Source organism: Callithrix jacchus, chromosome 10 (genome assembly GCF_049354715.1).
Source record: "Callithrix jacchus isolate 240 chromosome 10, calJac240_pri, whole genome shotgun sequence".
NCBI classification, from domain to species: Eukaryota; Metazoa; Chordata; class Mammalia; order Primates; family Cebidae; genus Callithrix; species Callithrix jacchus.
This window is the reverse complement of record NC_133511.1, coordinates 3,906,656-3,933,501: the sequence shown is the minus strand read 5'-3', so window position 1 is coordinate 3,933,501 and position 26,846 is coordinate 3,906,656. Positions and strand designations below refer to the sequence as shown.

Genomic DNA, 26,846 nt, shown 5'->3' with positions numbered 1-26,846 from the left:
CAGGGTCCGGCTCGTGTCAAGCAGACACACACACAAACACAGGCACACACACACGGACACACACACCTCAATTAAAGAGACAACCTATCAGAAACAGAAGGAACAAACAGGGCTGCACCCAGATATAATATCAACAAGACGACTGCAGAGGGCATCTTTAACATGGCTCGAACTGTGAATAAATCTGTGGGTTCTTCTATAATGTATGACAAGGACCGTGCCTCCAGATAAATAATCATTATTGCCTGGATACACCTGAACAGAATACACAGTAGACTCATAAGGTAATGAGTGTAGCACGGTAGGAAAGGTTTGGTCAGAGGGGATGTCTACTTATTTTAACAAGGATGACTGAAAACTAGACGTATGGTTTCTTCTAAAAGAAAAAAAAAAAAATAGAACTGGCCTGACATTCATCCGTCTATTTCATTCTCTCGCCCCACTCCCTCGACTCCCTTTAACCTACAGGGAATAATATTTGAAAACTGCTCCTGAGTGAGACCAATGGTAGATTAATGCTTTAAAGCCCCTCAGTTGTGTGAAGCGAGACTTCCTCTGACAGCAGATGATCATGAAATCACTTACCAACCTTTGGACCTTGATTGGTTAAAGACAGACAGCTTTGCCTGAGAGTAAGATTGTAAATTGTGGGCTTTGCTGTCTGGGACTCTATAGCACCCATTTTTCTTGATTAGATTCGACAGTCAATCCTTAGGAAAGCAAGTTGTCATTAAGTCCTATTTTCCCTTAGTGATAAGAGATATTTGCCATTAGGGGGCTCTTATTTATTTGGTAGTTTCTTTAAAGAGATTTAAAAATCATTTGAGGCTGTGTGCTCTCTATTTCCTTGTCAATGGGTCATGAATTTTAACAGAGATATTTGAATCATGGCTCATTTACCTCTAGATTGTACGAGGGTTAGTGAAGGAAGTGCTTGGAAACCTTCTGTGGGATGTATTCTATGGCAAAATACATAATCCTCTTCAGGCTTTCAATGATGTTGTGTTTCTCATTTAAAGACTCTTGCTGAGAACTTTTAATGGCAACTGGGATCACTAGCAAACTATAGCATTTTAGAAAAATATGCTGCCCCTGTGAATCCTCTCCTTTGAAGTCAAGAGAGCCAGTTTCATGGCTAACTATCCTTGTTGACAGTAAATAAGTTGGTTAAAGTGCTAGATTTTATGAAAATGTCTCCAGGGTAGATGAGCACATTGCTCACACCTCATCTCCAATTCCAGGTGACCTGTAAAGGGGGGATGGGGAGGTTAAATAGAGGAGAATGGAACAAATGATCAAAACTAACATGGACACAGTTTGAAATTTTAATTCCCACTATTATTTGTTGTTATGTGGTTGATTTAGGACCAGGAACCAAGAAACTGGATGACTTAATTTTATGTATTTCCATCTAGTGTATATTTTTAGATGATTATAGTTAAGATAAACTGAAAGTTTTATGATCTGCTTGGATTTGATGAATTTTAAAAAAAGCAAATGACTATCTTTTTAGCAATTAATTGATTTTACCCAAGAATATGGCAAGATAATGCCATGTTATTTTTTCATGGCATTCAAACTTCTGATGCCTTGTACACAGAAGCCTGTTTATGTTCTTTCTGTATAGTTGAATGACTGTTGTATTCCACAGCAATGGACTTTTTCTGAGTACACTGAGCTGTATGTCACTCTTAGGGGGTCTCCTATCACTCTCCATCAGTAACGGATCCCACTCTCACCGCGGACGCTCTGGACAAAAAAATTGCAGAATTTGATACTGTGGAAGATCTGCTCAAGTACTTCAATCCAGAGTCATGGCAAGAAGATCTTGAGAGTGTGTATTTGGACACCCCTCACTATCGAGGAAGGTCATATCATGAGCGGAGGTCAAAAGGTAAGAGACAGAGACTTACGCATTCTTCATAAGCAGATAGAGGTCTTCACAGTGCAGGCTGAGTTTCCCATATTCAAAGTATTTGAATCCAGAAGTCTTTTGGATTTGAGATCTGCATATGTCTAGCCAGTTTTCGCAACACCATTTATTAAACAGGGAGTCCTTTCCCCATTTCTTGCTTTTGTCAGCCTTGTCAAATATCACATGGTTGTAGATATGTGGCATTACTTCTGAGGCCCCTCTTCTCCATTGGTCTATATCTCTGTTTTGATACCAATGCCATGCTGTTTTGATTACTGTAGCTTTGTAGTATCATTTAAAGTCAGATAGTGTGATGCCTCCAGCTTTGTTCTTTTTGCTTAGGATTATCTTGGCTATGCAGGCTCTCTTTTGGTTCCATATGAAATTTAAGGGTTCTTTTTTTTTTTTTTTCCAATTCTGTGAAGAAAGTTAATGGTAGCTTGAGGGGATAGCATTGAATCTATAAATTACTTTGGGTAGTATTGTCATTTTCATGATACTGATTCTTCCTAACCTTGAGCTTGGAATGTTTTTTCATCTGTTTGTGTCCTCTCTTATTTCCTTGAGCAGTGGTTTGTAGTTCTCCTTGAAGAGGTCCTTCACATCACTTGTAAGTTGTATTCCTAGGTATTTTATTCTCTTTGTAGCAATTGTGAATGGGAGTTTGCTCATGATTTGGCTGTTTGTCTGTTAGTGGTGTATAGGAATGCTTGTGATTTTTGCACATTGATTTTGTATCCTGAGACTTTGCTGAAGTTGCTTATCAGCTTAAGGAGATTTGGGGCTGAGACTATGGGGTCTTCTAAGTATAAAATCATGTCATCTGCAAATAGAGACAATTTGGCTTCCTTTTCCTAATTGAATACCCTTTATTTCTTCTTGCCTGATTACTCTGGCCAGGACTTCCAGTACTATGTTGAATAGGAGTGGGAAGAGAGGGCATCCTTGTCTTGTGCCAGATTTCAAATGGAATGCTTCCACTTCTTTTGTAAAGCCTACCTTGTCCCTTGTTCTGTCCCTGTGATGTCTACCTAGCCTCTAACCTGGTAAGGTTAGGAGCACTTAGGACACCATGTTACTTTGTGTGTCCTACTACTGCACTGTTACTGTACTTTTGGGTTTCCTCTAAGAGGAACTGGAATCCCAGTCCCTCCTCTGGTTCTCCATTCTGGCTGAAAATTAATTCACTGGGGGAGCTTTGAAAACCTACAGATGCCTAGTCCCACCCCAGATACACTGACTCAGAATCTCCATGTGGTGAGACTGGGGTATATATTGACATTATTTATGGTTCGTAGGAGAGTGATCCTCAGAGACAGCCAGTGTCAAGAGATTGTTCATCCTGTATCTGCAGCACTTGGATTAGTCTCTGACACATTTTAGATGCTCAATTAACATTTGTGGAATTGAAGATATTAATAACCCGTGTTAGTATATTTCTAAAGTTTATAACATCCACCTCCTAGACTGGAGAGGGTAGCTTCACTGAAAATGTCTTTGGTTACTGAAATCACCTTGCAGGGGCACTCAAGGTGACACGCGACTTGATGTTTGTGACACAGTAAACATTGTCTCTCTCCCCTGCTGGCTTAGGTCCCATTTCTTAATCTCTTCTTGTTTAAAATGGCCCTAAGGCGATTTTCTGCCATTTCTTTTAACCTGCCAAGTCACCACTGTCTTTGCTCTTGTAAATGTGCTGCTTTAACGATCATTCCATGGACACTGATTCACCTACACATATCACAAAAACAAGGGAAGTCAGATTTAATATTTCAGCTGCTATTGTCTGCTTTGAGAACATAAAAATACAAATTCATGGCTTGTATCTTGATCTGTGAGGAAGGGAGAAGTGAATAAACAGTGAAAACAGACTTTGGGAGGCCGAGGCGGGTGGATCACGAGGTCAAGAGATCGAGACCATCCTGGTCAACATGGTGAAACCCCGTCTCTACTAAAAATACAAAAAATTAGCTGGGCATGGTGGCGCGTGTCTGTAATCCCAGCTACTCAGGAGGCTGAGGCAGGAGAACTGCCTGAACCCAGGAGGCGGAGGTTGCAGTGAGCCAAAATCGCGCCATTGCACTCCAGCCTGGGTAACGAGAGCGAAACTCCATCTCAAAAAAAAAAAAAAAGAAAGAAAAAACAGTGAAAACAGGAGAGAAGTCCATGGGGCATCAAATAAAACTTTGCCTCCACAGGAGCTCCGTAAGTCTCCTGTCAGTATAATCATTTCTTAATGATGCTGTGCAGAAACAAGCTTGTCATTTATGAACTACTTTTGCACATCTATTCTTCTGATTTGTCCAGACAGATGGAAAGTAGCATTTTTCATGATTGCAAGGAGCAGGATTCTAAGATGACATTTGAATGTGAATATACAAAACATAGGGTTTTATGAACTCTGGAATAAAATGCAGACACACTGAGTAAAGAATTTATAATGAATCGGGAACAATTAAAATATGAAGGTTCATCTTTTACAATTAAATGATACGTTTTGCTTCTTTGTATTTAGGGGAAGGGAGGTGAGGTGGTAAGCGAGGGTTTTGTTCTCTTCAAGAAGAGAGTTGAAAATAGAGAAGGCAAAAGGGCAGTAAAAGTTCGTTGAGAAAACGGAGAGGAGACATAAAATTACCAAATATCAAAACCAGAATGCCAAAGCAATAACGTCTACATTTTTAAAATTCACAAGTAATAGATAAGCTCAAACTTGTCTGTAAAAGCTTCTGGACTGAAGATAATATAACAAGTTAATATATTCAACTTTCAGCTTCCTAGGAGGCAGTGGAGAAAAGGGGAGCATATATAATTGAAATCTGTAGATAACTACAGTTCCAAGCCCAGTTTTTGCCAATAATTTCAAACTCATGCTTTTAACCTCAAAGCTGCCCAGAAGTTAATTTTTAAAAATGAATGTTTTAAGTTCAAGTTGCATTTACTTTTTATGGTAGACATACTAACGAGTGTAGGAAGTGTGCATAACATGAGGTGAAATTATATGGCCGTTCTTTCTGTGAGCCACATAAATAGTCCTTCCATTGCTGCATTGCGACTGCAGTTTAACCGAAACTAAACTGCGATCCATTTAAAACATATGCCGATGAAGTTAAGGGCAGTGTAGAATTATTCCAGTTCATAGCATAAAATTCCACATTTCTAAATTAGGAAATGATCAGCCCTGACTGGACATTAAGTGAGAGATGTATGGAGATAAACAATGTAAGGAAGATCTGTTATGTTGCTTATTCCAGGAGAACTTGACTTTCCAGAACGATAGTGTGTTTTCCAAAGAGAAATCCAAGACGTAATAGCAAGGAGCGAAACCTGCTTTCAAAGCTCGTGTTGTGATTAAAATATGAAGAAAATGATTGGGGCACTACAAATTAATAGTTTTAACTATGAATCAAAATACCTTAGTCTCCAAAAAGTAACCATTTTTAGATACACATGCTAAAATTCACACGTACTCCTCTTTTAAAAAGTGTTTTAGGCCCGAAGCAGTGGCTCACTCCTGTGATCCCAACACTTTGGGTGGCCGAGGCAGGCAGATTGCTTCAGCCCAGGAGTTTGAGACCAGCCTAGGCAACATGGTGAGATCCTGCCTCCACAAAAAACACAAGTTAGCCGGGCATGGATTGTATGCCTGTAGTCCCAGCTACTCGGGAGGCTGAGATGGGAGGCTCACAGAGCCCACGGAGTTCAAGGTTGCCATCAGCTGTGATTGCACCACTGCACTGCAGCCTGGTCAACAGAGTGAGACGCTATCTCAAAAAAAAAAAAAAAAAGGTATTTGAATATTGAATGCAAAAACTATCTTGATATTAAATTAATTCCAAATCATGATGTTTGAAATATGTGATTTTTGCACTCTAGATGGTTAGATGTTATAACTTTGAAACAGTTACCAACATATTTCCAAGGATCTAATACCAGTTCTATTGTTTTCTCCATGACATTTTGCTCTAAGATCTAAAACACTTGACTCTAATTTGGAAATTATTTATAGGTAAATAGCTAGCATAAGAAACTGAGAAATAAATGTTTTATATCGATATGTTTTAATTGGTTCTGAATTCTCTTAGGTCAGAATACCTTCTTTTAAAAAATCATTTATTGCTTCTTTTGGTCATGCCTCTGCATGCTAAACAGGACAGAAGTTTTTGGTTTTTCAAAAATGATTCCAAATGTAGGAAATTACTCCAAATACTAAACTTTTCTGATACCATCTACCCAGAAATTTTCTAACACCATTTTGCTCATTTTTGTTTTTTCTGCTAAGCTTTTCTTTTAAAGACTTTTGCCACTGTTTATGACTCGTATGATTTATAAGTATCTAGATGCCCCACTTACTCTGCCAGGCAAGCATTCATAAAAATCATATTGTTGTTTCTCGTGTTGTGTGTGTCTGCACACACCCGAAATGTTTTAAGATCATCTCCGCCGTGAGACGAGGACACCTTCAGTTGTGCTTCCTCCTGGCGCCGGAGCCACCTCTGCTTTTCTCCTAGGTGCGATTGTCCGTCTTCGCGAATGTTCTAACCCCACTCCCGTCATCAGTTACTCCGCTCATCCAGGCATGTGTCTTCTTCTGCTATGATTTCAGTTTCCCTCGGCCTCCCAGGCAACGCGCAACTGTGAGGCCATTATACGTCTTTTCTTTATAAACTACCCAGTCTCAGGTATTCCTTTATCACAGTATAAGAATGAACGAATACACTTGCGAAGGATAATGTTAAGTCTGATGTAATCGAACTGAACACACCTGATCATTGGCTTTTTACATTCAGTTAAGATAGGCATGCCCTTCCATTCCTCAGTCATCACAATGGCGGGATCTCAGTTCCTTCCAGCTGTAGGTGCTTCTGGTTCAAACTTCCTTCTTGGGTCTGTGCGACTCACCTAAATAGTAATGACAGCATACCTACTGAGAGCTGGGCTTTAGACCTGCACTCCAAACTCACTCAAAACACATCGAATCTTAACACATTTCTTGGCAGGAACTACTGTGATTCCCATTTTGCATAGAAAATAAAACAATTCAGCAAGTGTCTGTGAGAGCTTAAAAATAGGGAATCATGACATGAACCTGGCCTTGTTGGCTGCAAAGCTCATGCTGTGGGCAGCACAATGGTGTTTAAAGCTCAGGGATTCATAGTCTCGGAAATGAGAAGAAGAAATTTTAAGACCTTCATCTCCTAACTTGTTTCTTAAAATGTTTCACTTTGTAGATGTACTTCATGCATCACCCCAGGTCATGAATTCCCGGGTTCAGAGAATCGCTTTATGATGATGTCACTGCTTTTCAGCCTAGTTCAGTGCCTTCCAGATACTCATGCAGCCATCACTGATATTCCAGCACGTATGTGCCAAACGTCTACTTATGTCCAGTGGCTTTAGACCAGTCACTTAGCTCCTCTGCAACTCAGTTTCTACATCTATCCGGTGGGATTGTAATATCTAAGATGAGGATTTTCTGTGAGGATTCAGTGAAATTTGAGTTTGGGAAAGCATCTCACACAGTGCTGGACACATAGTCGTTGCTCAGTAAATTTTCATTCACTCATTGCTTCACAGTGTTTTCAAACCTTGAAAATCAGGAATTGTCTGATTGAGAAGCTTTTACTGTGATGTAGATTAATTTGTGTTTAACTGGTGATCAATGTTTTCATTCTAAGTGGTTAGCCCCACATGTGGAGTCATAAAATTCAGTGTCTTTCATAATTTTAATTTTAAAGTATCCTGATAGTCCCTCATTAAAACTTAAAGAATAATTGTTCTTTCCAGATTTTTTTGCACTTCCACATTGGGACTGAAATGTGAAAACAGTTTTCATAATTATGTGCTGATTTATAGAAGAGGGAATGTGAAAATCACAGTGAGACTGTAACGTTCATAAAGATGAAGACTCCTCCTGGCGAATTTATGAACCTTGAGAAAGGCTGAGAGCCCCTGGTTGCTTGCTACAGAAATACTACAATTATTCCTGTAATCCCCTCACCTCCCACGCCATCCCAAAGCCTCATAAACATAGTGTTGCAGCATTAGTAAAATGTTCACACTTGTAATAACAGATTGTGGCAGTGTCCCCCACTTGGCAAAGGCAGTGTTCCTTAGCACCTTGATGCTTGCATCTGAGAGCCAGCCTTCTCAAGACCATGCTCTGCCCTGTGTGCTACTCCTTCTGTATTCCACGAGTCTTAGTGCCAGTCATCTTCATCATCCGCATCATGCGTCATCATTGGCAGAGCTGGTTCTAGAATCCTAGTTTCTTAATTCTAACCCAACACTTTCCCACTACACAATGTCTTAGAGCAGTCTGGAGATAAGATCCAAACATTCGACATGTAAAGTATTAGTACTACTCTGTGCACTCCTGGAAGATAGTTGGAATTGTTTCTGCCTTTCTCTGTGATAAAATACTAAACCGAAAATCCATAATTTATTTGATTCATTCAGGCAGTAATTATTGAGTCTCTGTTTCTTGCAAATGGAATCTGGCACGAAGACAATGTTGTGCTTCCTTCAGCAGCCCCTTGCTTCTAATTGTTGAAATCAAATGGTTTTAGAGGCTGGGTGCGGTGGCTCAAGCCTGTAATCCCAGCACTTTGGGAGGCCGAGGCAGGTGGATCACGAGGTCAAGAGATCGAGACCATCCTGGTCAACAAGGTGAAACCCCGTCTCTACTAAAAATACAAAAAAAATTAGCTGGGCATGGTTGTGCGCGCCTGTAGTCCCAGCTACTCGGGAGGCTGAGGCAGGAGAATTGCTTGAACCCAGAAGGCGGAGGCTGCGGTGAACAGAGATCGTGCCATTGCCCTCCAGTCTGGGTAACAACAGCGAAACTCCGACTCAAAAAAAAAAAAAAAAAAAAAAAAAAAACAAATGGTTTTAGAATGAGCTTGAATGAGCTGCATTTGGTCCTTACACCACTAGGGGCAAAGTACTAAGAGAAGAGATAAAAAGATAGTCGCTCTCTACCGACAACAACTTTTTTAGCTCAGTGGAAGAGAAGCACCTGAATACAGACGCTTCTTAACTTTGGATGGGTTTACGTCCCAATAAACACATTGTAAGTAGAAAATGTAGGTCAGTCAAACCCACATTTACTACACGTAGCCTGCTGGACTTCATAGCTCAGCCTAGCCTACCTTAAACATGTTCGTAACACTTAAATCGGCCTACAGCTGGACGGAATTATCTAACACAAGGCCCATTTCATAATAAAGGTTTAATGGCCCATGTAATGTGTTGAATACACTACTGAAAGCGGAAAACAGAATGGTTTTATGGGTGCTCACATTGACATACGCAGCTGAAAGGACCGTCAAAGAGGCAAACGGCCATGTCGAACCATTAAGTTGGACCCTCTATAAAGAAAACGCAGCAACGTCTTTGAAATAAGCACTGTGACAGGGCAGAAGAAGTGTGGAGAAGGGAAGTGGTCATAGGAGAGGGGGGGTGAATATGCCTTTCAACTCGCGCTCTAGAAGATTAAAATAATTTAGCTGAGCAAGCTGAGATGCCAGAGAAAGCAAAACAGGACAAGAGCATGGTGTTCAAAAACAGCACGGCCCTACTTTAAGTGCTCACTCTCCACACGCCGTCACCATGCGCTGAAGATGCACCGGTGTGCAGGCTGCCGCATGCGTACTAGGAGTTTATAAAGAATGTGAGCATTATCCAGGCTAGGCCTTGTGACAACAGCAATAAAATGATTACCAGTGCCAACATGGTGAAGCTCCGTCTCTACTAAAAATACAAAAATTAGGGGCATATGGTGCATACCTGTAGTCCCAGCTACTCGGGAGGCTGAGGCAGAAGAATTGCTTCAACCCAGGAGGCAGAAGTTACAGTGAGCTTAGATTGCACCACTGTACTCCAGCCTGGGTGACAGAGTGAGACTCTGTCCCATAAAAAACCAATCAACAAAAAGATGACTGGCTATCCACAAGGATGTGCAGCAATTTAATTGGATTCTCTGTCAGACTAAAGATTGATGAATGACCAGCAGCATGAAAGCCCACGGATAACTTGATGCTTAGAGGCTAACTCAAGGAAACTATCCTCTTGTTGACCAAAACAAGTGGTAAATTATTGTGCATGGGGAGAACAAAGATGCTTTCCCGTGTTCAGAGTGAGGAGATTATTTTGTTTGACAATAAGTTTTTGTATTCACAAAAACAGACTTACCTTTACATGCCTTGATTTTGACCCAGTAAGGCACATTTTAGACTTTTGTCCACTAGAACATGTAACTTATATAAAATAAAAAATATGATTCACTTTTAATAAGGAATAGATTTTCAAATTTAAATATCTTAAGCCACCCACCCATGTTGTACTTGCCAAGTATATGAAATATTATATTGGTTTTATTTGTCCTACAGAAACTAGAATCTCTAGGATTCTGGCATTTTTCCCACCGAGGACAAATCATTGCTATCAATCCATTCAGTTCCTAGATGAGGCAAGAAAGGATTCAAGGAAAAATGAGGACAAAATGAAGAGTGTGCGTCGGCCAAAGTCCTCTCATTCCAGATGAAAGATGAAACGTTATATTGCAATACCAAAGACAAAGGTAGACTCTGAACAGCTGTCTGGTTTATTATTCAGAACTGAATAGATGGATGAGCATACACAGGAGCTCATGCTTGGGTACGTGTCATCGACGACATTGTGAACGTGACAGGTTAGTGCCTATGGATGCACCGAGGAAGCCGGCTCATTTGCCCAGCACGTGGTCCTCTGGTGGGAAGATTCCTCCTGTGGCGGCCTGGTGCACACAGGGTGTGCGTTAGGAAATGGTGGGGGGTCCTGCGCAGGCAAAAGGACCTGCTTCTGTGTCCACGTGAGAAGATACTCAACATGGCTTGCGGGAGCTGCCCTCTGAACGCTTGTCAGCTCTTCACAGTGGGCTCATATGTGCAAGAGGCAGGAAGAAGCCTGGATTCAAGCTCTGGGGCTACCACTGACTGGTTGGCAAGTCTTTTTCCCCCTTAACTTTTCAAAGGCTCAGTTTCCTCAACTGCAAAAGTAAGAGTTATGATTGTACGTAATTCATAGCATTTATGGGTATTTCATGAACACAGCACCTAGCACTTAGTAGTCTAGATGGCCAGGATCAAAAAGAACAGGTTGACTCTCCTTCCTCCCGCCCCTAATATTAGGAACTGTAATCTCCAGTCCAGAGCTCAGATTCCAGAATTCTTATTACATCCCAAAGCACCTCTGTGATTAGGCTGCGCCTAGAGGCAGGGGCTGCATTAGGAAGGGCGCTCCCCTGTGCACTGCGCAGCATACCACACTTGGCCAGCATATCCAGGGAAAGTCTCAGGACAGGGGAGCCTTCTCAGCCATTCCAGAAAACTGCCAGTATGAGACCCAAAAAACATGACTGATGTCAAAGAGGCTTGATAAAGCAAGACTAAAATTCAAAATGACAGAGAAAGAAGGACTATTCCATGATGTAGTCCGGGATGAAATAAGGGATGCTAGATGAAATTAGTGGGCCCTTGAATTAAACTTGTAACATTCTGGCTGCTCTGAGATGTTCAGCTGTGTGGACTGACGTAAGAATGGAAAGGGCAGACCCTCTCCCTGGGTTGACACCACATGGCCTGTCTCCCTCCCAGAAGTCTCACTCCAGAATTCTCCTTCTAACCCAAGCGCCAGAAACCTTAACTGCTGCTCAGCCTCTGTCTGGCTCCCTGCTCTGCTGCACTGGCTAATCAGTCTTCCTTAACTGGAAACTCAGTATCCCCTGCAGAAAGTCTGCAATCATGCTTTGAAGTTATTTGCGTCCAGTCAGAATGACCTTTTACTTCTAATTCTAAATAGAGTGCCTTGGTGGTGTCAGTCGCCTGATATGTAGGGCTGGTGGGTTCTACAGCAGTCACGCTGGGCCATAGTTCTTCGTGACATCCGTGACTGGATGCATGAAACTGACAGAATTGTGACTCTCATGGTGAGTAAGAAGTGGAAGTAGCCAATGGCAGTCATACAGTTATACAGTACGAGGAGTTTGCTTTGCAGCAGCATCGGGCTTCCATGCCTTCTCCTGCTTTGTGGAGGGCACTTTGGGGTTTAGTGGAATTCGCACAGGGAAGTGCTGTACTTTGGCTTGGGTGTCTTCTGAAGATAAGGATGAGGCCATTTACCACCCGGCCCCAGTTCAGCATCCCACAGGAAAGTCCAATACAGCCCTCACAACACTGGTCTTCTTTCTTCAACTAATGGCTTCCTGACCATCCCTCTGTTCTTCTTAAAGTGACAGAGACTGTGGGGCAAAAGGGAGAAAGGCTTCAATTCCAGTTTTACCATTTATTGTTAACTCTGAATAAGTAATACCCACTTCAGATAGGTGGGGTAGTTGTATCTGTAAGGTGCACAGCAGAGGGCCGAGCCACAGCAGAGACAGTGCTGCTTCCTGCGTCCTGTCCTCTCTGCCTTCGCACTCATCACCATCCCTTGCTGCTAATTGCACCTCTTTAGTCCTCCGTGTTAGACAAACATCTTCCCATTATCACAGGCAGCAGATTTGCCCTCTTCGTCAGCCTTGTCCGGAAGCCCAGGAATGCACAGGCCAGCATCAGTATTTATCTCAAGGTGACACTTGTAATGGATGATTGCTGCACTTCTTAATCCATTTATGTAATCTTTTCTGCTTTGCTTGCAGTTATTTTCAGTGCTTTAGCTGCAATAAAATGGTTCCTTTCCCAAGACAGAGTTCATTCAATTTAAATCTGGATTGATTAGAGCTAAAGTTATGACATGTCTTTACAAAGGAAGAAAAAAACAGCAATAAATTATGCACAATGATCATTTGGCATTTATTCAGTTCCCACAGTATCCTGGGCTCAGCATATAGCAACTGGGGATAAATCCCTGCCCTTGAGAATCAAAGCACAGTTGTAGGTATAAAAAGACAAACGGGGATGCATTTCATGGACTCACGGTCCACGCTTGTCCCTGCAGTTTTCCTTAGATGCATTCCACCGGTGTTGTCCTTGGCTTTTGACCTCTACTCCCAAAGGCTTCTTTTCTCCTGCTCCTTAAGCAGATTTGGTTTCAGCCTAAGACATTTATTGCGGCTTGATTTTAGGGTGAGCATGATGGTATCAGCCTAACATTCATGGGATTCCTCCTGTGGCGGCCTGGTGCAGACAGGGCGTGCATTAGGAAATGGTGGGGGGTCCTGCGCAGGCAAAAGGACCTGCTTCTGTGTCCATGTGAGAAGATACTCATCTACGTGTGCACCAATAAGAGCATTTCCTGCCAAATGGATGGATGATGGGATGGACTTTGAGAACACTGAACCAGATCTAATTTATGTAACACAATAATACAAATTCAATTCAAGTAATTTGTGACTTAGCTTTGAAAATAGTGTGGTGCTTTTAGTTCACAGAAGTCCCACTAACTATATCCCTTGATAATCATTTATATAAAGTACCATCCAAAGAAGAAAAATAAAGAAGGAGAAAGACCTAATATATTTTTTAATGTTGTTCCTTTGACTTTAAAGGAAAAGAATGTGAGAGGGGGAGATTCAGATGAATCAAGATGAATAAGAATAGCTGGCATTGAGTGCCAGGCGTGTTACATTCAGTTCTTCAAATGATGAGCAAGCAGAAGTTCAAGCCATTAAATAGCGTTCCAACTACAGGGACGCATAGCCATGACGCGATGGAAGGACGCTGTAACCGCAGGTCCCAAGCACTTAGCCACCGCGCTGTTCTGCCATCTAGGACCCAACACACAAATAGGCGCTGTATCCATGAAAAAAAAAAGTCATTTTCTCTCACATGTTGGTTAACTTTGAAGTTACAAATAAAACAAAAATACTTTTCTTTATTACATTTACATGTGAAATTTCACTGCCAGGAAAACATAATACAGTGATCGTCCCTAATGCGTCCTAGATATAATTCAAATTGTATTTAAGTAATGGCTTAGAGTCAGGATTTATTTAGAATGAAAAAGCAATTTATTTTGTCTTTTTGAAGATAAAAGCAATTATTTTAATTTGCCAAATGTTTCATTTTCTTTCCTCAGAACTTTTTTTGCATAAAAAAAAGATGAAAGGAAATTTAAACAAAGATGTTAGCCAAGGTTTTCGTGTTGTTCTGTTGTTGTTGTTATTTTTGAAGGGGAGATGGATCAGGAGAGAAACTAGGTCTTTTACTCTAGGTTCCCAGGAATTGAGAGCCTGAGGACGGATTTAATTCCAGGGTTAAGGTTGTCCTCACAGAGTCTTGCCACTCGATTCCCGGAAACACGCGCCGAGCAGTTGTGCTTACCGTTGTGTCTTTGCTTACACAGTGTGTGTGTCTGCTTTCAGTTAACCTGGACAGGCTCAATGATGATGTCAAGCGTTACAGCTGCACTCCCAGGAATTACTCGGTCAATATAAGAGAAGAGCTGAAGCTGACCAATGTGCTCTTCTTTCCACGTTGCCTCCTTGTGCAGCGCTGTGGAGGAAACTGTGGCTGTGGAGCTGCCAACGGGAGGTCCTGTACGTGCAGTTCAGGGAAAAGTGTGAAAAAGTATCACGAGGTATGTCATTCTCGGATTTCTTCCTGCGATGCTTAATCTATAGGATTCAGGAGGACAGGGCCATTGCATACAGTTGTTCAGGTTGATCACTGCACAAGGGCTCCCAGCCAGGGTGTGATTAGGAGCTGAAATTCTGCCCACACTAGGTTTGCCAAGTCAAGTGCCCTGAAGAAAGTTAATCTCATCCTGACGAAGGCACCGTTTCTCCTAAATTGAGCAATGCACTATGTGAATCAACAACAGCCTTGTTAGAATATATAATCAAATGTGCGATACAGTCATTTCAGAGCTTACTTGGCCTCCTTGCAGAAAGACAGAGAGGAAAAAAAAAGAAATATGATGTTATTCATTGACAGGATGTGACTGCAAAAACTAATAAGCAAAACCTTAATTCAATTATATTATTTAATAAATGTGGCACAATAAAGACAGAAAAACATCAATTGCCAAAGAGCATTTCATTTTCTAAATAGGAAGTGTGCTTCAACTGGAAATGCTCATTTTATCCTAACAGCTACTAAGTGCTACTCCGGGAATCAGCTCTTGGATTATGCAAAAATAAAAGTAAATATAAGAATATAGGAGGAACAAAGACATAAAGAGCATAGTAACCTTAATAATAGTAATCATAGTGTTTATTGCTTCACAAACACTATTGTAGGTAATCATTCGCTCATCTGGCATCCCATCATCGAGATTGTAAAAATGTTGCTATTTTTACTCTTTTTTAAATAGATAAGTCAACTAAAGTCCTAGGAGAATCATAAGTTGGCCAGCACGGCATGGTCAGTAAATCACAGAGCCAGGACTCCAACTCCAGTCCACTGGCTCCAGGGTCTGCTTTTCCTATCACTAGTAATATATAACACTTTACTGAGGCTGGAAGATAGAGTAGACTGAAGAGGAGGTAGAGCTACTCCCTGACACAGACAGCGGCTCTAATTGCTTTATGATTCTGGGAACGCGTGCAAATCACTAAAGTTTAGAGACTCGGTTTTCACATACGTGAAATGGGACTGAGAAGTTAATATACCGGATAACCCCTTCCAGTGTTGCTCTGAGGGTCACATAAAACAATGCACATGAAATGCATTTTGCAAGATGTTAAGTATCATGCAGAAATGTGTCTTAAAATATACACTACCGCATATTCTCACTCATAGGCGGGTGATGAAAAATGAGAACACATGGACACAGGGAGGGGAGTACTAAACACTGGGGTCTACTGGGGGGAAAAGTGGAGGGCCAGCAGGCGGCGGGGAGCTGGGGAGGGATAGCCTGGGGAGAAATGCCAAATGTGGGTGAAGGGGAGAAAGGAAGCAAAACACACTGCCATGTGTGTACCTATGCAGCTGTCTTGCATGTTCTGCACATGTACCCCAAAACCTAAAATGCAATAAAAAATTTATATATATATATAAATATACGCTAAATATATATATATATATAAATATATATATATATAAATATACGCTAAATATATATATATATATATATATATATATATATATATACACTAAAATGTAAAGCAAACGTTATCGTTAGGAATTACTGTTTGAGTTGCTCTCCATCAATGACCACAGCAATCCCATTCCTGGGTATATACCCGAAGGATTATAAATCATTCTGCTATAAAGACACATGCACACATAAGTTTATTGCATCACTGTTTACAATAGTAAAGACTTAGAACCAACCCGAATGCCCACCAGTGATAGACTGGATAATAAAAATGTGGTCCATATATACCATGGACTACTATGTAGCCATAAAAAAGGATGAGTTCATGTCCTTTGCAGGGACATGGATGAAGCTGGAAGCCTCCATGTGTTCTCAGCAAACTAACACAGGAACAGAAAACCAAACACTGCATGTTGTCACTCATAAGTGAGAGTTGTACAATGAGAAAACTCGGTCACAGAGAAGGGAACGTGACACACTGCGGCCTGTTGGGTGGTGGGGACTAGGAGAGGAATAGCATTAGGAGAAATACCTAATATAGATGATGGGTTGATGGCTGCAGAAACCACCATGACACGTGTATACCCATGTAACAAACCTGCACATTCTGCACGTGTATTTCAGAACTTAAAGCATAAAAAAATAAAGGCCACCAAAACAAAGGAAAAGATAGCTCTCTCTAAATAAAATCTTCAGCTTTGTGAAACTGGCTTTTGGAGGCTTTTGTTGCTGTTGTTTGGGTTTGATTTTTGTTCTGAAAACAATACAAGAGTCATAGTAAGTTAGGAAGTTCCTTCTGGATTAAACAAACATGAGTATGTAATAATTGCTATTTTCAACTTGGAAATGTAGGAAGTTGTGCCACAATGACCATGCTTACCTCAGACGGAAACATTATTTCAGACTTACATGAACGTATTTTCTCAGTCATAAGAATTGCTTACTCCACCCCACTGTTTTCAAAGGCAAAAAGAAAAAAGTTCTCATATCTAGAGAATGCTATAATCTATGTTCATTGTGTTTTATTTTTGTATGAACTGATGACCTCTAGATTGGATGTTGTCCTTCACATAGAAGAACCTGAATTTTAGAACCTTTAATCATACGCTGAGGATAAATAGCAGTCAGGTTACAGTTTAAATAATTTAGGAGGCGACAAGGTCTCTACCTAGTGGTAACTGTGAGGAAGAACATTCAAGGTCAGGCCTTCGATGTATTTGCGGACTATGTTTTTGTTTTTACGCTCAGAAGTTTTAGCTTGATTTTAAAAATTACTTATTGTGGGAACGGCAGAGTGAACCGTACACCCCTAAAGACCCTTACCTCCCAGCCAGTTAGTTCTGAAGAACACTGAAGGCCTGGCTGTCCTTCTCCTCTTAGTTCCTTCCTTGTCTCTCCGCACAGTAACCATTACCTGCGAATTTCTGTTCTCAATTAACATGTAAAGGGGACAACTCTTGATCTCTTGGTTCAGTTGCATGAATGGGTCTAAAACATTGGCATCCTTCAAAACTGTATCTAAGCATCTTTTTAAGACATGTGTCATAATATTTTTACTTCTAGAACTCTGCAGAACTCTATAAAATCACTCTGCCAAGTGCTGGACAAAAGGAAAAATAAGCATCCATCACCAGCCAGTAACTCAGTACCTGAAACAAACACTCCTGTCATATGCCCCTGAGACTCTTGAAATACCCTTGAGATGTGTCACAATTATCACTTTCAAGTGCCCTGTGGAAAACAGCAAAAGGCTTATTCCATTTCCAGAAGGGGGGTTGCTTGAGCCTAGTCTCTTTAGGGAAAAATTCTAGTCCTTTAATCTTCGAGTTCTGTGTCTGTATTCTTACCTCTGAGAAATGAGAAACCGCTTTCCCAGCTCATGGTTGCAACTGATGAGATGTGAAATGAGTTTCTGTGAGAGACGAGCTCCCTTAAAGGGGTAATGAGACCTTGTCACATAACAGGCTTCTGTGATTCTCCACAAATATTTCAGTGCTTAACATTAAGAAGTTTAAATCTAGGAAACTAGAAAGCTCCTAATGAAGCTAATATCATGCTTTTTCACAGCTCCTCTTAGTTCTCCTGTAAAGTTTCACTGTGCAGTAAAATGTGACTATCTTTATTATTTCTTGCTCTCAAAAGTTTGTAGGTCCCTTGTTAAAGGATTTTTCCTCTTAACCATTGTTCTATGCTTCTTGGAATATATTAGATATAGGGGAGGAAAAATACCTTTTCTTCTTGGGTTCATGGCTGAGGCCACCATAACAAAAGACAGAATAACAAAAGCAAAGCATACTCATTTACTGAATATGTTTTACATGCCACAGAGGCCTTGCTAAGGAAGAAAAGACCCCAAAAATCAGTTCAACCTGAGAATTTTTTACAGTAGGTTTGATAAACTGTGGATAGTTGTGGAGAAATATGATGGGGAAGAATATGACCTAATGCTAATAAACTGGAGAAAATTAGCAAGGCCCGTCTGTTCAGATTCTTTTTTGTTTTACCTTTGTCTTTGGAAATAAAGATTCTTAGGCCAGGAGGAGTGGCTCATGCCTATAATCCCACCATTTTGAGAGGCCAAGGTGGCATGATCTTTTGAGGCTATGAGTTCGAGATCAGCCTGGTCAACATAGCGAGACCCCCATCTCTCCAAAAAAAAAAAAAAAAAAAAGAATTTTCTTTTAAGTAGCCAAGTGTGGAGACATGTGCCTGTGGTCTGAGCTACTTGGGATGCTGAGGCAGGAGAACTGCTTGAGCCCAGGAGTTCAAGGTTGCAGCAAATCATGATGATACCACTGTACTCCAGCCTCAGTGACAAGGTGAGACACATATAAAAAAAAAAAGATAGGGGGAGATTCTTCTTTCTTCTGAGTATAACAGCAGCATTGCTCACACGAGGGTCTTATGACTTGCTACATGGGAAGATCAGAAAATCTTAGGTTTTGTGACCTACTTCAGGATAGAGCGTGAAGGGAAGGTCAGAGTGACCTTTCTGCTTTTCTTGTTTTCTCTAATTCCTTCAGCTTAAAACATTTGGGAATACAGTGTCCTGAGCCCCATCATAGGATGTAAAAGACACTTTGGTAGTGATTTCTGTTAAAGGGAGGATTCCAGAAAACAAAGTATTGTGTAGACAATTAGAAGATACTATTATTTCAGTTCTCTTCTTCTCTTTATAGTGCGTAATGAAGGAACAGGATATTCCCTAAAAAGGTAGTTACCTAGTATTAACACTCATTGTTTTCCACGTTGTGGTGCCCTGGCTGCATCCATTCAGTCAACAGCCAAAACCATAGGAAGCATCAGAGAGATACAGAGAGCTAATTTTCTCTGTTCTTCCTCTCATGATTCTGTCAGGACGCTTGACATAAGCACCCGCACTGTGTAGTCGAAGTTTCTCCGGTGATAGGAATAACCTGTATTTGGACTGTTCCATGTGGTAGTCACTAGCAACCTGTGGCTACTGGGCACTTGAAGTGTGTGCAGCACAAATAGAAACTACATTTTTTATTGTATGTGGTTTTAACTAATCGAAAATTAAATCACCACACAAGGCTGCGGCTACCTTGACGGATGGCACAAGCCTAGACCCATCTCTGATTCCAGCACATTTATAGCACCTAGAATCATTCACATCTATGACTTTAGAGGATTATTCTTATTTAATGTAGAATTTTGTATTAAACATTTGCATTTCATCACAGTTTAAGAGTTAGGAGATGTAGTAATAAATAGGTACAGATTATCTTCAACTCGATGGTTAGATTTGTATTTTTTTGACTTTTCGGTGGGTTAATTGGGGTTTTAGTGCATTGACCATTTAAGATATTTTTAGCCTCCAATGGGTTTATCAGGATATAGTCCCATCATAAATCAAGGAGCATCCGTAATTATACACGAAACATCAGATTAGAGCACTACACCGTTGACCTTCAGATTTGCGGTAACACAATAGTACTTTGTTTTTACATGTTTGAAATGTCTGTTCTTGAAAACAGCTTGCCTAATTTTTAAACTGAGACCAAAGAAACAGAAAAGAAACTTTGTGCAAGCAGTATTTATTCTCTAGCAATAGGGAGGGAGTTTTGGGGTCCTGATTATACCTAACCATAGCAGAAGTCAAGAAAGTCTCTTTTCTATTTTTTTTTTTTTTTAGAAACCGCATAGCTAGAACTTGTAGAGTCTCTCTGCCTCTTGTCCTTTCTCCGCCTTGGAGTGAGACCATGAGGCCTTTCCTGTGGTGTTTTCCTACCAAGAGAGGGCCATAGAGCAGAAAAATTGCAGAACTAGAAAAGATGTGAGTTTTGGTTCCAGTTCCACCACACGGAGAGGCAATGAGGACCAGCCCCTTAAAGCTTCCCAAGGCCTCAGGTTTCCTCACTTAATCCCCCGTAATAACCTACAATTTTGAGTTCCCAGGCAAACCTGAAATTACATCACTTTCATCATCTGTTGTTACACTTTGTCCTTCCCCCGAAATCGTATCTTACTGAAATTATGTAAAGAATAAAAACAAATTGGAGGTTGAAATGCGAAGTAAATGCAAAAAGAATAAAGATATGATATGGAACAGTAAATGCTTATAGACTGCTTATAAAAAGTTAGTTCACTCCTCTTGGCAATGGCAATGATAAGACCTGTGCTTCTTACCACCTGAGGATACTGCGTGAATGAAGGCATCTGAAGACTAGAAAGTGCAAGACAGATGTGGGTAGAGTTAGGTGAGAGCCCGGTCTGGCTTCCTCAGTTCTGATTAGACTTTTTCCCTGATGACCCACCTACCGGTTACTGAACTCCTTGTTTAAGTATTACAAACTGCACACACTCTCTCCTTTCTCAATCTAGCCTCGCATCAGGCCTTCCTGCGAAAGCGGCAAACTTGCCACATGGGACCAGGTACTCCTCAGGCAGACAAGGCCCATCTGTGTCATGAATGATACCCGGTGCTAACGCCGGGCTCCGAAAGTTAGTGCCCAGCCAGGCTTTCTATATTGTTTTCTGCAGTGAGTAGGCTGAACATGTAGTCATTAATCCTCTAAGGTACTGTCAAAATCATTTAACTATTTGGTTCTGTAAAGTTAAAACTGCAACTGAGGACACCTCATAGTAAACCTAGAGTCTCACAGAAAGCTTCTATTTGAAGTAAATATGCACAGATGTCATGATTGCATTTTCAAAATTCGTGAGCATGTTATAAACCCCCACTATAACCCAGCTTTTTGTCACTTTCAGACTTAACTTCTTAGTATAACAGTGTTGCGCTGCTTGTCATCTGTGTCTGTTTAACTGAGGACTATGTCTTGGGACTTTATACCAGTCCTTCTGTTACAGTGTCAGCCACTGCTGCAACTATTGCCTGCAGGCTGAGTCACTACTCAGGGAGAAAATACTATGTTATCCCTGCTCAAGATATTTTTGCTTGTAGTCCCTTAGTGTTCAGAATAATTCACTAGCATCCCTTAAAAATATTGACTCTGTGTACATTTTTTATAAAGGCTATAAGCATGAAAGAGGTCGAAAGAGAAGATTTTTTTCCCCCTTAAAAAACTGTGTGTGCTGAATATAGCCTGCTTTAGAAGTCAGGAAGCATCTTAAATAAACTCTTAATGATTCAGTTTATATAATGCATTTGTCCTGAAATATGTACTTGTGTTCCTTTGTCGGCCATTAATTTGAGAACCGTTACAAGGTCTTAACAACCTTTTTTTAATACTCCCAATAAACAAGAACCAACTCAGAAGATAGCTTTTCTGCCTGGTATTGTTTTATTAGTGTAAATAGCTTCATGGCAAAGATTTATTCAGAGGTTTATTGGCAACAAGGTGAGTAACTGTAGTTAAATATCTTTTGTGATGAGGTAATTTGCAAAACTGAGTACCTTTGATTTTCTCCGGGGTATGAAACCCACCAACTGGCTCAGTCACACTCCATTTAGTAGATGTCAAGTTTCCCTGGCTTCATGTGGTTTTCCAGGGGGTGGAGAGGAGTCAGGATCCTCATTTGCACCCATAGGTGTTAAGAAACAGCCTGTTGCCCCCTAGTGGATTTGTTATTTCCAGGTATATGCTTGCAGCTGTGAATCACAGCTCAGAAAATAAGAAAGTGCTTTGTGAGGGCACCTCTTGTCCTTCAGCTGCTGTAATTAATTCAGTGTTCCTTCCCTTTAAAGGTGACCAGATAACCTATAACCAGCCAGTTTGCTTTCTCAGATAAAGGCTTTTCATTTTTCTATGTGCCCTCAAATCAGCCTTGCTTTCTTCCTCCTTTCGATGCTGTGTACCTGAACCTAAGACTATTACATGATCTGAAAGCTTTGAACGTGTGGCTGTGATCATCCAGGAAGGCAGTCCAATTTCCACTGTGTTCAAATAGTGCTTTCCTGTCTTGTCTGGGAGAAAATGTCTACCAATTCATTTTTCTCTTATCAGCAAAACACATGTATACTGTGCCCACGTTGCTTAATATAAAACATAGAGAAAATCCCTGAACAATCGGAAGACCAGTTAGAAAACCTGCCCAGGCTCTTGCTCTAATCCCAAGGCACACACTTTTTTTTGCCATCAGATGAGAAAGCAGATCGACAGAGCCCTGATTTTACAGGTGCCAGCCATCACAGAGTCTCAGGCCTTGATAACAGTCTTCTTCAACAGGAATCTTTATCATACGCTCAGCTTCTTAGGAGTCATTTCCCTCTCCTGCATCTCCTCGGTTCTCAAATCTGTTTTACAGGCAGATGGTCTTGGAAAATAGCAACTAATTCATATTGGAGAAATTTTTGGCAGAGCTATAGGAGTCCAAACCCCAACTCCTTCCAAGGCACCTATTGTTAAGTGCAATAGAATTGCAGGAGAAGATAATAGAATCAACTATCAAAACTGGCCTTTGGACTAGCTTTACCAATATCAAAATTTCTGACACCTTGTCTCCCTAATGAACTCTCTTATGGGATATCTTTCCGCCTCAGTTTTGTGCTTGCAATCCTTTTGAAGCTTTGCTACAAATAGATCTCTGTCTTCCCTTCTGTGTCAGCAGAGTGCCCTCACTTGATTGAACATTAAACAGACGCAGTGATTTATTCTCTGCCTAACTGGACCTTCTATGGAACAGCATGGCAAAATTCTAAATGAAAGGAATGTGCAGCCCGCGATGCATGAGCGCAGGAGACTCTAGGCATCAAACTTTCATCTAGTTAAAAGTTCAAGCAAAGCATAACAGGTCTCCCTGCCCGTTCACATGGGGAACCAGACACACCCTTGAGACACAAAAGGAAATTGAAGGCATGTTAGAGAGGCCTTAAGTCAGAACATGCTAGGAACCTAAATGCCCTGATCCCAATCCTGGTGTCGGGTCCAAGTCGCTGGGAGACCCTGGACAAGGTACTTACCCTCCTTTAGAATCTCAGTGTAAAGTGGGCATAATGATGCCTTTTCCACTGTTTGAAAGACTTGTCTGAGGGTAAAAAGAAAAAAAAAAGTGCCTTTGCAAATTATTCAAAAACCGTAAAATGCTCCAGAATTATTTGATGGTGCCATGAGTGAGTTTAGAATCTAAAAGGAAAATAGGACAAAATAAAAAATAAAGGCTAACAGGAATCTAAGAACATAAAGGAAATAATCTGTTGGTCTGCCTATGTAGTATATTAGAAAACAAGTCCGTAGTTTTACCAAGTATATGTCTGTCATAGCTAATGTTTGACTAAATGAAGGCCGCTGCAGGGGAGAGGGTTAGCCTAGGTTTAAACTACTAATTTAAGAAATTATGTTTAAATGTATGAATTTAAAAATTAATGATATACTTATTGATTTAATAAATGCTATATTGATACATGGTATTGATATACAAAGATTTTAGTGGAACCTGATCTGTTTTAAATTGTAAAGGATATTATATGCTAACAAATATACAGGAACATAAACACATTGTTACTTATTTATGGCCACTAATGACCTTCCTCGGGGCGACGTGTTTTCCTTCAACCAAAGATTTAGATGTACCCGCATATTATGTTCATGACTTTATTCATTTTCCTGTCCATGCTAACAATAGGCTCAGTACTGCATTTTTCTATAACACATGCCTTGGTCAGAAGAATCTTAATGGTAATATCTGGAACAGCACATGACCCAAAGCAGGCCCTTACAAAACTATTAATGAATACCTGCCAAGACACATGAAATCATCTGGGTACTTCAGGTAGGTCATGCTGGGGCACTGCTCTGGGATCAGCTGACCCCTCCACTGCAGGGAGTCGGTTATCTCAAAAGGTATACATGTGTGCATTCTGACAGGAAGCCCATAGCTTTTGCTGGATTCGCAAAGGGTTATGAAGTAGTTGTCAAAAAGGTAATGAGTAAGTGGGGTCTGATTGAGTCAAATTCCAAAGGCTTTCTAACAGGAGATGTGCTTCTTGTCCTAGGTACTGCAGTTTGAGCCTGGCCACATCAAGAGGAGGGGCAGAGCTAAGACCATGGCTCTGGTTGACATCCAGCTGGATCACCATGAACGATGCGACTGTATCTGCAGCTCAAGACCACCCCGATAAGCGAATGTGCACATCCTTGCATTAAGCATGAAAGAACCTTTAGCTTAAGGAGGGTGTGATAAGAGACGCTTTGCCTGCCAGCAACCAAACTTACTACTAGCCTGCAATGTAATGAACACAGGTGGTTGCTGAGTCTCAGCCTTGCTCCATTAGTGCCATGGCAAGTAGAAAGGTATATCATCAACTTCTATATCTAAGAATATAGGATTGCATTTAATAATAGTGTTTGAGGTTCTACACACACCCACGCACACACAGAAATATACTCATGTCTATGTGTAAATAGAGCAAATGGTTTATTCGGCATATGTAACCAGGTACACCAGAGCTTACATACGTTTGAGTCAGACTCAAAATCCTTTGACAAAATAAGGGATGGGCAAATATATGAAACATGTCTTTAGAAAATTTAGCAGATAAGTTTATTTTTAAATTTCAAAACACAAGACAATTTTGAATCTTGCTCTCTTAAAGAAAGTATCTTGTACATTAAAAAACAAAAGATGAGCCTTTCTTACATATACATCTTAGTTGATTATTAAAAAAGGGAAAATATGGTTTTTGGAGAAAAGGTCAATACATGAGCATTTTTTCCATGAGACACACGACGTAATTACCTATGTAGACCATAATAACCTGGCTCCGAAACCATGTCATCATAATGTAAGTGCTTTAGAAATTAAATCATTGTGTTTTTATGCATTTCACTGAGGTATGTTTATTTAGTTAACACCTATCTCAAAAAATTACTTAGACGCTTTCTTATTATAATCCTACAAGAGACAACGTATAAGCTCTAACAGAATTTTGAATTGTTTTTCTTTGCAAAATTTCTTCACAAAAGCAAATCCTTTCAAGAATGCATGGGAATTCAGTATGAACCTTTCCAGATGGAGTTCATTGAAAGATGCGGGTAGCTGAGAACTTACAAAGTGAACGTGAAACATTGACACAACTGGAAATTAGTTGGGATATTTGGTAGAATCCATATCTAATAATGGATTCAATTCTCCAAACTATGCCAATTAATTTAATGTATCTTGCTTTTGTGTTCCTGTCTTTTTGAAATATAGACATGGATTTATAGTGGCATTTTATGTTTGGCAAGCCATCATAGATTATTTATAACCTAAAAGCTTTTGTGTATCAATAAAAAAATCACATTTTATTAATGTAAATTTCTAATCATGTACTGGCTCACTGTTCTGATTTCCTGTTTCTGAACCAAGTAAAATCAGTCCTAGGCCTCTGGTTCTTAGTCTATGGAGCTTGCTTTAAGAAGCCAGTTGTCCATTGTGGTAACACAAATTTGGCCCTGCGCTCCTACTGTTTAACATTGGTTAATGACACCTACAGTCATTTTTCCTCCCTGCCTCCTTTTGTGTCTATTTTAAAGGAGACCGGCTCCAGGAGTAGGACATGATTCATCATTTTCCAAAGCAAGACGCTTACTTAAGAGAGCAACATGGAAATTCAGATAGCTCAGGGACTGCTAACAGAGAACTACATTTTTCTTATTGCCTTGAAGGTTAAAAAAAAAAAAAAAAAAGCAGACTTTTTCAGTGAGTCTGTGGTCCCACTGGCTACAACCAGTGGGCGACAGGGCTGGTGAAGTTCCAGTGTCAGATGAGTGACCTAAATATATTTAGATTTCTAAGTATGGTGCTCTCAGGTCCAAGTTCAACTATTCTTTAGCAGCTCAATTCTTCTCAGTTCTTTGAGATGAAAGACCTGTGCTTATTGAAGATGTACCTTCTAAAACTTTCCTAAAAGAGTCTGATGTTTTTACTCAAGGGGCAAGTGGTAAAATTAAATACTCTATTGTTCAATTCTCCAGAATCCCAGAACACAATCAGAAATAGCTCAGGCAGACACTAATAATCAAGAGTGCTCTTCCTCTCTATTGCCGCTTGGCAAGTTTTTCCTGTGAAAACATCAGCTTCCTGTACCAAAGTCAGAATGAACGTTACATCACTCTAGCTTCAACAGCTCACATTGCAGCTGTAAATATAAAAAATTAGAGTGTGTTCTACCCAATTTTCAATAAACCTTCCAGGCTGCGATAACCGGCGAGGTTTTCAGTTAAAGCCCTATCTGCACTTTTGATTTATTAGCTGAAATGTAAGCAGGCATATTCACTCACCGTTTTGCCTTTCCTAAGCATTTTATTAAAACGTATACCTCGGTTACCTGTTATCTATTGCACTTCTAACATGTAGCCAATAAATCTATTTGATAGCCACCAAGGGAATAAAAAGCTCACCGTACAAATTACATCTCAAAACAAACCCTAATAAACCTGCGTTTCCACACGGCTCGCTCACCTGGAATAATGCTTTTTATTCCATGCATTCTTATAGGGCCAAGCGCTCT

The 26,846-nt window shown here is 40.5% G+C and overlaps 1 protein-coding gene across 3 annotated transcripts in view; it reads left to right on the top strand.

Moving 5' to 3' along the window:
• PDGFD (platelet derived growth factor D) overlaps positions 1-26,846 on the top strand; it is a 244,740-nt gene that overhangs the window by 210,051 nt on the left and 7,843 nt on the right. For 2 of the 3 annotated variants that reach the window (XM_002754357.7, XM_002754356.7), the window contains exons 5-7: positions 1,696-1,894; positions 14,256-14,470; positions 24,348-25,724. In XM_002754357.7, the coding sequence (XP_002754403.4) occupies positions 1,696-1,894; positions 14,256-14,470; positions 24,348-24,473 (540 nt within the window). In that variant the 3' untranslated portion in view covers positions 24,474-25,724. Of the gene's footprint in view, positions 1-1,695; positions 1,895-14,255; positions 14,471-24,347; positions 25,725-26,846 lie in introns of those variants that run through there. The other variant, XR_013522796.1, reaches the window with a different exon arrangement.